We start from the raw sequence: 11,518 nt of genomic DNA on the forward strand, positions 1-11,518 counted from the left end.
CGAAGACGAAAAAGCAATATGAATGATGAAACTGCAAGGAAAAGAACATTAATAACAATTAACAACAACAACAATAATAATAATAATAATAATAATAATAATAATAATAATAATAATAATAATAATAATAATAACAGGTGACTTTATACCCGCCCTTCACCTCCCTTCCTTCCTTCCTGCCTTACAAAATAGTGAACTAAATTTATCGCAACTTCACCAAACTTTCCCCCTTCCTGAATATTCAAGAGTCTCCCCCATAAAGTGAATGAATGTACACGTTTTCTTTAACCAAATTTTCATCCCATCGCTCGCAAGATAATGAGTGACGAGAGAGAGAGAGAGAGAGAGAGAGAGAGAGAGAGAGAGAGAGAGAGATTGAATAATATATCTCCTAAACACAGCTAATACTAAAACTAATAAAATATTTACCTAACTAACTATACACATATCTAACTAATTATCTATACTAAATACCTAAAATACATTCAGATCCCTCAAAAAAAAAAAAAAATACACAAAACTACTTAGAAATAAATACTACCATTACTACTACTAATACTAATAATAAATACACGTACTTAAATTTCACCACTTAACATCCGGAGCTTTGGAGATGTTGGTCATCGTACGTTTAGCATAATTGTCGTACACTGAGGTAAACAAACACAAAAAAAAAAAAAACATGCAGGTTAATATTTGAAAAGCCATGCAAAGGGTACAAAAAAACTGTATTAGCGGGCGAGCATGCATCAGAGAGAGAGAGAGAGAGAGAGAGAGAGAGAGAGAGAGAGAGAGAGAGAGAGAGAGAGAGACGTACCTCATGGCGCTAAGCTTGTGCTGAAGTGCGGCTGAGAAGTGTGTGTGGATGGGACACTTACAGGTGGTGGTGGTGGTGGTGGTGCAAGCTGTGGGGGAGGAGGAAGTGGTGGTGATGAGATACAGACAGACAGACAGACACACACACACACACACACACACACACACACACACACACACACACACACACACATTTCTAAACTATTGCTATTCTCTCTCTCTCTCTCTCTCTCTCTCTCTCTCTCTCTCTCTCTCTCTCTCTCTCTCTTCCCTCCCGGACACAGAGAAAGGTCAGCGTGCAGGTCTCAGTGGCCTTGACCTAGCCTGACCTTACGTGACCTTACCCAATTTGACCTGACCTTCCTCCTCTTATTGATAATGCATGCTGGGAAAAAATATCCTGTTTTTATTATTATTATTATTATTATTATTATTATTATTATTATTTTTTTTTTAGGAAGTGAAAAATGTGGTATAGTTTTTTATTTCTTTCTATTTTCTTTTTGGGAGTCCTTTTTGAGGGAGGATGACAGCTTTCTCTCTCTCTCTCTCTCTCTCTCTCTCTCTCTCTCTCTCTCTCTCAAATGTATTTTATAAGGTCTTAGAATACGTTATCGACGCGAGCAGATGTCGGCACTCTCTCTCTCTCTCTCTCTCTCTCTCTCTAGGGCCCTCATACCCAAAAGGCTTATTCCCTTAATGGAGTCCTCCCTACCCCCTCTCGTCCTTCAATACTGAACTCTCTCTCTCTCTCTCTCTCTCTCTCTCTCTCTCTCTCTCTCTCTCTCTCTCTCTCTCTCTCTCTCTCTCACTACTAATTCAGAGTGGTATCCATTCTCTCTGATTTCTCTCTCTCTCTCTCTCTCTCTCTCTCTCTCTCTCTCTCTCTCTCTCTCTCTCTCTCTCTCTCTCTCTCTCTCTCTCTCTCTCTCTCTCTCTCTCTCTCTCACACACACACACACACACACACACACACACACACACACACACACACACACACACACACACACACACACACACACACACACACACACACACACACACACACACACACACACACACACACACACACACACACACACACACACACACCTGCTCCTTTCAACACTCCACTCTCACCTGTGCCTAATTCACCTTCTCTATTGCAAAGGTGACTCACTGCGGTGGAGTACACGTGCTTCTTGTTGTTGTTGTTGTTGTTGTTGTTATCATTACTACTACTATTATTATTATTATTATTATTATTAATTGTTTGTTATTATTATTTATTGATTGGTTTTATTTCTATTTTCTACTACTACTACTACTACTACTACTACTACTACTACTACTACTACTACTACTTCATTTGTTATTTTTCTTCCGTGTCCTTCAGCAGTTCTTCGTTCAGTACAGCGTGATTTTTGTCCTTCATTTTCCACCTTCATTCACACAAACAATGAAGAGGAAAGGTACAGTAAGTGTCCTCTCTCTCTCTCTCTCTCTCTCTCTCTCTCTCTCTCTCTCTCTCTCTCTCTCTCTCGTTCGTGTATTATTCTAATGTCATGAGAGAGAGAGAGAGAGAGAGAGAGAGAGAGAGAGAGAGAGAGAGAGAGAGAGAGAGAGAGAGAGAGAGAGAGAGAGAGAGAGAGAGAGAGAGAGAGAGAGAGAGAAATATATCGTTCATTTTTCGGAAGGTGAATATTTGGTGAGGTCAGAAGTCAAGTGAGGTCACGTGGCGGGTCACCTGATGGCCTCACCTGTTTGACCTTTAACCTGCGACACGTGATCTGACCTGACCATGCACACCCCAGCCATGAAGGGAAAATTAACCTAACCTAACCTAACCTAACCTAACCTAACCTAACCTAACCTAACCTAACCTAACCTAACCTAACCTAACCTAACCTTAACCTTTCCTGATTTAGGCCTAACGTAAACTAATCTTGCTTTTAGTCTAACATATTTTCTTGTAACCTATCCTATTTTTTCTTACGTGATCTAACCTAACCTTTTGTTTTATTTATTATTAGTTTCAGAAACCTTAACCTAACCTTTCCTAATTTAACTTTAACGTAATTTTAACCTCTTCAGTACCATGGCACGTTTACATATTCACCCTGGTTACTGTTTGGTGATTTTGTATAGTTTCAGAAACCTATGTAGGGGTTAAAATAGTGAAGAGTCTGGCCATTAATCTTCTGACCTCTATAGACCCTTTCTAATGTCAATAAAATGGTCTAATCCTATCCAAAACTCAAGGTAAAAATGCGTCCCAGTACTGAAGGGGTTACTTTACCTAACCTAACCCAACCCAACCTAATCTAGCCTCATCTCACCTCACCTCGCCTCGCCTCACTCAATCTAATCTAACCAAATCTAACCTCATTCCGCCTCACCTTACCTACCTAACCTAACCTCACCTAACCTTACCTAACCTAACCTTCACTAACCTCACCTAACCTAACCCAATCTAACCTCATTCCACCTCACCTCACCTCACCTTATCTAACCTCCTCTTTCCTTAACCTAACCTAATCAAACCTGACCAAACCGTGCCTAACCTAACCTAGCAAACACCACAAAATGACCAAAAGTTTGTCTGAAGTTGCAAAGACACAGGAGAAACGAACAGAATGACTTAAATCCTTCAGTGACTTCCCTCTGAGTAAGTGTGTGAATTGTCTCATGGTCTCTGTACGTAAAAATATCGACAATCTGAACCTTCAAAGCGAACCCCCACGAACCATCAATACCCCCTCCATGGTTACGATTATTGTCCGCTTCTGCTTCAATGTCTGTTGAATTTAGAGTCTGGGATCCTTGCAATATTCAGCCTCTATTGTGTTTTGAACGTCCTGTGAAGTGTGCATGTGATAGATAATTCACCTCGGTCGCCTGCTGGTCACCCGGCCAGTCTTCCCCATTACGGAGCGAGTTCAGAGTTCATAGACCGATCTTCGGGTAGGACTGAGACCACAACACACTCCACACACCGGGAAAGCGAGGCCACAACCCCTCCAGTTACATCCCGTACCTATTTACTGCTAGGTGAACACACCCCACACATTAAGAGCCGCGCCCATTTGCCTCGCCGCCTCGGGACTCGAACCCGGCCCTCTCGATTGTGAGTCGAGGGATTAAAATAGTGAGGTGGGTTGAGGTGGATGAGATGGAGTATGCATGTGATGAGAGGTGGATGAGATGGTGTGTGCTGTGATGAGAGGTGGATGAGATGGTGTGTGCTGTGATGAGAGGTGGATGAGATGGAGTGTGCTGTGATGAGAGGTGGATGAGATGGTGTGTGCTGTGATGAGAGGTGGATGAGATGGAGTGTGCATGTGATGAGAGGTGGATGAGATGGTGTGTGCTGTGATGAGAGGTGGATGAGATGGAGTGTGCTGTGATGAGAGGTGGATGAGATGGGTGTGCTGTGATGAGAGGTGGATGAGATGGTGTGTGCTGTGATGAGAGGTGGATGAGATGGTGTGTGCTGTGATGAGAGGTGGATGAGATGGAGTGTGCTGTGATGAGAGGTGGATGAGATGGTGTGTGCTGTGATGAGAGGTGGATGAGATGGTGTGTGCTGTGATGAGAGGTGGATGAGATGGTGTGTGCTGTGATGAGAGGTGGATGAGATGGTGTGTGCTGTGATGAGAGGTGGATGAGATGGTGTGTGCTGTGATGAGAGGTGGATGAGATGGAGTGTGCTGTGATGAGAGGTGGATGAGATGGTGTGTGCTGTGATGAGAGGTGGATGAGATGGTGTGTGCTGTGATGAGAGGTGGATGAGATGGTGTGTGCTGTGATGAGAGGTGGATGAGATGGTGTGTGCTGTGATGAGAGGTGGATGAGATGGTGTGTGCTGTGATGAGAGGTGGATGAGATGGTGTGTGCTGTGATGAGAGGTGGATGAGATGGTGTGTGCTGTGATGAGAGGTGGATGAGATGGTGTGTGCTGTGATGAGAGGTGGATGAGATGGTGTGTGCTGTGATGAGAGGTGGATGAGATGGTGTGTGCTGTGATGAGAGGTGGATGAGATGGTGTGTGCTGTGATGAGAGGTGGATGAGATGGTGTGTGCTGTGATGAGAGGTGGATGAGATGGAGTGTGCTGTGATGAGAGGTGGATGAGATGGTGTGTGCTGTGATGAGAGGTGGATGAGATGGTGTGTGCTGTGATGAGAGGTGGATGAGATGGTGTGTGCTGTGATGAGAGGTGGATGAGATGGTGTGTGCTGTGATGAGAGGTGGATGAGATGGTGTGTGCTGTGATGAGAGGTGGATGAGATGGTGTGTGCTGTGATGAGAGGTGGATGAGATGGTGTGTGCTGTGATGAGAGGTGGATGAGATGGTGTGTGCTGTGATGAGAGGTGGATGAGATGGTGTGTGCTGTGATGAGAGGTGGATGAGATGGTGTGTGCTGTGATGAGAGGTGGATGAGATGGTGTGTGCTGTGATGAGAGGTGGATGAGATGGTGTGTGCTGTGATGAGAGGTGGATGAGATTTGTTCCTGAATTTTGACTCATTTTCTTGATTCTTTTATGGAGACAACAATTCAACTGGGCTTTTTTTTTTTTTTTTTTATTTTTTGCCCGTGTTAGTTCTCCCTCTTACATAAAAAAAAGTAAATAAAAAATCAGCCTCTATTGTATTTTGAACGGCCTATAAAGCGTGCAAGTGGTAAGGGATGAATGAAATGGTGGTGGTGGTGGTGGTGGTGGTGGTGGTGGTGGTGAGAAGAATAGATAAAATAGTAATGATAGTAATGGCTGGTTAAATGAATGAAGCGATGATGATGATGATGATTATGAGTTAAGAAAGTGAAATGATGATGAATAAAAGAAAAAAAAATAGAATGACAAAATAAATAGAATAATAATGATAATAATAATAATAATGATAAGAAGAATAACAATAATAATTTCCAAAGGGTTTTCTTCAGTCCCCACCATTAATAATTCTGGAATGAAACAACCGCTGTACAAACTTCTCTGCACATGTTAACCCCTTCAGTACTGGGACGCATTTTTACGAGTCTTGGGTGTGATTACAGGAAAACCAAAATATACTGAGCCATAAGGTAAGGCCGATAATCCCTACAACGCTTCCATATATGAGTTAAGTGAAGAAGTTCCTCTGTTGTCTTCGAAGTAACGGGTGATATATGGCAATGCTGTGGGGATTAATTGGCCTCACCTCATGGCTTAGTACATTTGGTTTCACTATACACGATTTTATTGACATTAGGAAGGGTCTGTGGAGGTCAAGAGATTAAATGGCCAGTCTTCACTATATTAATCCCCGCAGAAGTTTCTGAAGCTGTATAGAATCACCATTTAGTAAGCAGAATGAATATGGAAACGTGTGATGGTACTGAAGGGGTTAAGCCAATCGCAAAATGGCTCCCGAGTTGAAGACACATCGTAGCTTGATGATGTTGATGATGTTGATGATACTGGTTTTCTGTTGACCACCACACTTTATCACAAGGACACACCACAGTTTGCCTCAAGATCTGACACACACACACACACACACACACGTTCCCTGACACCATTCAGACACACATACAGGAATCATCTTTCTTTCTTTCTTTCTTTCTTTTTTTTTTGTCCTGTTGATCACCACAATTTTGCCTGATTGATTGGAGGGTATTTGTTGTTACATATTCTGAATTACTTGGATTACATAAAGGTGGCTGATTGATTGCTAGCAGTTGAGTTACATATCCTGAATTACTTGGATTACATATAGGTGACTGACTGATCGGTGGGGGAGTGGGGGGAGTGGTGAGGGCGAAAGGGGAAGGGTACGGGAGGTTGCCACTTGCCACGCCATCATCACGGGCGGCGGTGGTGGTGGTGGTGGTGGTGTGCGAAATTAAACTCCTAACTCCTACCTGATGTTTCCCCTGTTTTTCCTTCTCTCGTGTGACCAAGGCGCGTCACCAAGGACAGGCTGTGATGAGGGATGAAGATAGTGGTGGTGGTGGTGGTGGTGGTGGTGGTGGTGGTGGTGGTGGTGGTGGTGGTGGTGGTGGTGAGTAGAATAAATGAAACGATAATGATGAGGATAACTTGATAAAATGATGATGATATAGATAAATTTATGATAACAATGAAATTAATGATAATAATAATAATAATAATAATAATAATAATAATAACCAAAGTAGTAGTAATCATTATCATTATTATCATCATCATCATCACAACATTATCAACAAATACAAGAACAACAACTATGAATCCTTGTGTTTTTTTTTTTGTGCTCTTAATAGTAAATGTGATAGTAGTACTAGCAGAAGCATAGTTGTAATAGCAGCCTAGTAGTTTTATTTTCATTTGGTCGAGTAAGCCGGTTCACTATTCGTACCGTCTTTAATTCGCATATAAAACAGAAAAAAACACTCAGAAAAAAAAAATGAAGGAAGCAAGCACGTCTTAACTTCCTCTCGTCTTTCCAAACGCTACATATTTACATAACACATATTACAATTCATTATGTACATTTGCGGTTCTCAAAACACTTAACTGAGAGAGAGAGCGCACACACACACACACACACACACCATCCCATTCTCAAACACGTCTTTTCCTGTTTTATGAAGACTGTCACAGCGCCGGAAGCAAACACCATCATGTGTGTGTGTGTGTGTGTGTGTGTGTGTGTGTGTGTGTGTGTGTGTGTCAGGTGGCTATGAGATGGGGGGTATTTAAGCTGGGGTGCTGGTGGGGGGTGTCCTGATGTCCTGTTGTGTGTGTGTGTGTGTGTGGGAGAGGGGGGTGCTGGGGAAGGGTGGTTCTGTAGTTCTTGGTTCTATTTGTTGTGGATATTTTTGTACGGTTCTTGTTTTTGAATTGTGGTTCTGTGTGTTTCTGGTTCAAAAAATTGCCTGGTTCTAAAATGTTTGTGGTTCTTGTTTTTAAATTGTGGTTCTCTGTGGTTCTGGTTCTAAGAATTGTGAGGTTTTATGTGGTTCTGGTTCTAAAAAATGGCCTGGTTCTGTTTCTGGTTCTAAAATGTTTGTGGTTCTACTTATAAAAATGGTGTGGTTCTGGTTCTAAAGATTGCATGGTTCTTTATGGTTCTGGTTCTAAAACTGCCTAGTTCTTTGTGGTTCCGGTTCTAAAAATGCCTGGTTCTGGTTCTAAAAATATATAGTGCTGAGTGGTTCTATAGTTCTAAGAATTCTGAGGTTATGTGGTTCTGGTTCTAAATATAAATAAATGGTTCTGTGTGGTTCTCGTTCTAAAAATGTGTGGTTTGATGTGGTTCTGGTACAAAAAATTGTGTGGTTCTAGTTATAAAAACTGTGTGGTTCTGGTTCTAAGATGTTTGTGGTTCTTGTTTTTAAATTGTGGTTCTATGTGGTTCTAGTTCCAAAAATAGTGTGGTTCTGTTTGGTTCTAGTTATAAAAATTGTGTGGTTCTGGCTCAAAAAAATGCGCGCGTTATGTGTTCCTGGTTCTAAAAATGCATGGTTCTTAGTGGTTCTGGTTCTAAGAAATGCCCAGTTTTTTTGTGGTTCTAAAAATTCATGCTTTATATTTCTGGTTCTAAAAAATGACGTGGTTCTGGTTCAAAAAATTACGAGGTTCTACGTGGTTCTGGTTCTAAGAAACTGTATACTGGTTTATATATATTACGGTTCTAAGGTTCACTCGTGTTTAAATTCCCGTTTTCTAATTCATATATTGTGTGGTTCTAAAGCTTTATGGTTCTATATTCCTGTCGAATCCAAATTTTCATGGTTCTTCTTCCTGACCAGCCTGGAGGTTCTAAAAAAATGTGCTTCTGTGGTTCTACGGTTCTGAGAGAGAGAGAGAGAGAGAGAGAGAGAGAGAGAGAGAGAGAGAGAGAGTAATTAACACCTCTGAACTTTCTCTCTCTCTCTCTCTCTCTCTCTCTCTCTCTCTCTCTCTCTCTCTCTCTCTCTCTCAGAAGCAAAGTTTATTCATTCTCTGTTGCATTAGAGAAGTAAAAGCTTAACTCCTGACCTCTCTCTCTCTCTCTAATGCTGCAGGAGGAGGAGGAGGAGGAGGAGGAGGAGGAGGAGGAGGAGGAGGAGGAGGAGGAGGAGGAGGAGGAGGAGGAGGAAAGAGAAAGAACATTATCAAAAAAAAAAAAAGAAAAGAAAAGCAAGAAGGAGGAAGAAATGAGAGAGAGAGAGAGAGAGAGAGAGAGAGAGAGAGAGAGAGAGAGAGAGAGAGAGAGAGAGAGAGAGAGAGAGAGAGAACATCAACAAGAACAAGAAAAAAAGGAAGAGAACTAAAAGGAAGATAACGAGGAAGAGGAAAATGAGAAAAGAGAAAAAGAACATTAACAAAAGGAACAAAAACAAGAAAAGGAGGAAGGAGGAGGAGGAGGAGGAGGAGGAGGAGGAGGAGGAGGAGGAGGAGGAGGAGGAGGAGGAGGAGGAGGAGGAGGAGGAGGAGGAGGAAGAGGAAGAGGAAGAGAAGAAGGAGAGAAGGAGGAGGAGGAGGAGGAGGAGGAGGAGGAGGAGGAGGAGGAGGAAGACGAAATAAAAGAAAAAAACAAGAACAAGAAGAACAAGAATAAGAAAAGAAGAAAAAAGACCAAGAAGAAGAAAAGAGGAGGAGGAGGAAGAGGAGGAAAAGGAAGAGGAAGAGGAGGAGGAGGAGGAAAGAAAAAAAAAAAAAAAAAAAAACACGAAGAAAAGAAGAAAGAAAAAAAGGCAAGAAAAAAGAGGAAGACAAAGAGGAAAAGGAAGAGGAGGAAGAGGAGAAGGAAAACACTCCTCTACATCTCCACTCTCCTCATCACTCCCTCCACATCTCCACTCTCCTCATCACTCCCTCCAGACTAACACCAATCTGTATTGAAGAACATCCCAGCAGACAGTTTGCCTCCATTCCCTCCATCCTGTCACTGTGCACACCTTTCATTACCTCCTGTCTCCCTCTGCCACCATCCATCGCTTCTCATCGGCGTCATATTGTCATTCATGCTATTATTTTCATCTTTTTCATTGTTATTCGTGTTTTTTCATTGTTATTGTTATTCTTGTTGTTTTAATTTTTTTTCATTGTTATTCGTGTTGTTTTCATTTTTTCATTGTTATTTTCATTTGTTTTCATTTTTTCATTGTTATTTTCATTTTTTTTCATTGTTATTCTTGTTTTTTTTCATTTTTTTATTGTTATTCTTGTTGTTTTAATTTTTTTTTCGTGTTTTCATTTTTTTTTATTGTTATTCTTGTTTTTTTCATTTTTTTTCATTGTTATTCGTGTTGTTTTCATTTTTTCATTGTTATTTTCATTTTTATTCATTGTTTTTCGTGTTGTTTTAATTTTTTCATTGTTGTTTTCATTTTTATTCATTGTTATTCATGTTCTTATTTCATCATTCATGTTCTTATTATCATTCATGTTCATATTATCATTCATGTTCTTGTCCTTTTTTCATATTATCATTCATCTTTTCCTGGTACGATAGTTTGGTATTGACTTCACTCTTTGTTAGTATGCATGTACGACAGTTATCTCTTTAGGTACGAGGTTTTTTTTTTCTTGCACGTACGACAGTTATCTCTTCCTTTTTCTTGCAAGTACGACAGTTATCTCTTCCGGTACGAGTTTCTTTCTTTTTTTTTTTCTTTTTTTCAATTTGCACAAGTGGAAAAATTGTACGATAACTATTTTTTTTTTTTTTATGATTTTATTTCTTGTCCATCGAGTCATTTGTAGGATGTATTTTTCTTGATATTTTTTTTATTTGTCCTGCAAGATGTATGATAACTTTCTTTTCCGGTACGAGAGTTTAATTTACTTCTTTTTTTTTTTTAACATACGAGTAATATTTTTCTTTTCTGGTACAAAAGTTCATTCCGGTACGAGAGCTTTTATTTACGTTTTTATTTTTAAGATATGAGTAAGAAGATGCACGATAATATTTTCTTTTTTTTTTTTTAGGTACAAAAGTTCATTCCGGTACGAGAGTTTTTATTTATCTTTTAAACATGCGAGAAAAAAAAAAAAAAAAAAATAAGCGCATGATAACATTTTTCTTTTTCTGGTTCAAGAGTTCAGTTATCTCCACCATCTTCGACAACTTTATACGTTTTTTCTTTTCTTTATTTTTTTTAAGCTTTTTTTATTTTTTCCCCCTTGGTACGAAAGTTCATCCTTAACTTCAATGGTTCCTCCTTTTAAACTGACATGGGTCCGGAAGTGTTCAGCTTTCCGCCGCGATTCCACCTTTTCCTGAACCACCACACGAAACTCTGCAACAAATCCACCTTTTCATGACTCAAAAGCGACGTTCCAAAGCTAAAAGAAAAAAAAAAAAAAAAAAAAAAAAGAAAAAGAAAAAAAAAAAAGTCGCTGCCACCACAGTCAAAATATTTTCAGATATTTTATGAATGATTTTTAAATGTTGATTTCCGACCTCTCTGCAACACATGACTCGATTCAATGCTCCCCTACCTGATGTCCCGCAGGTCCCCCTAGGCAGTTAGGGTGAGATCAGGGTCCATATTAAAAACCGCCTTTATTTCTCACCACGAGTATTTTCCAAGGCCACAGAGATGATCAGCGGGGTTTTCAAGAGTGTTTCTCCATTTAATAATACAAAGATCTTTTCATTCTGCCTCTACAAATGTACAGAGGCCTTAAAAAACTCGTCTGAATTTAAATAGAGCCTTTTGAAATAGTGGAGGTGATGCATTGATGTGTTTAAGCATACAAGCCCAGGTCA

The 11,518-nt window shown here is 40.4% G+C and overlaps 2 protein-coding genes across 6 annotated transcripts in view; both read right to left on the minus strand.

Annotated features, from left to right (window-relative positions):
• LOC123517718 (phospholipase D gamma 1-like) overlaps positions 1-11,518 on the minus strand; it is a 108,325-nt gene that overhangs the window by 10,063 nt on the left and 86,744 nt on the right. For 3 of the 5 annotated variants that reach the window (XM_045278116.1, XM_045278086.1, XM_045278127.1), the window contains one exon: positions 818-905. The exons of the other annotated variants lie outside the window; for them this stretch is intronic. The gene's annotated coding sequence lies outside the window, so the exon portion shown is untranslated. The remainder of the gene's footprint in view (positions 1-817; positions 906-11,518) is intronic. 5 annotated transcript variants of the gene reach the window in all.
• On the minus strand, positions 3,936-6,000 carry LOC123517000 (histidine-rich glycoprotein-like). Its single transcript, XM_045276813.1, has 2 exons — positions 5,996-6,000; positions 3,936-5,280 (listed from the first exon to the last, which is right to left on the minus strand). Exons 1-2 carry the CDS (start codon positions 5,998-6,000, stop codon positions 3,936-3,938), a joined length of 1,350 nt encoding a protein of 449 aa, XP_045132748.1.

Source organism: Portunus trituberculatus, chromosome 6 (genome assembly GCF_017591435.1).
Source record: "Portunus trituberculatus isolate SZX2019 chromosome 6, ASM1759143v1, whole genome shotgun sequence".
Lineage (NCBI taxonomy): Eukaryota > Metazoa > Arthropoda > Malacostraca > Decapoda > Portunidae > Portunus > Portunus trituberculatus.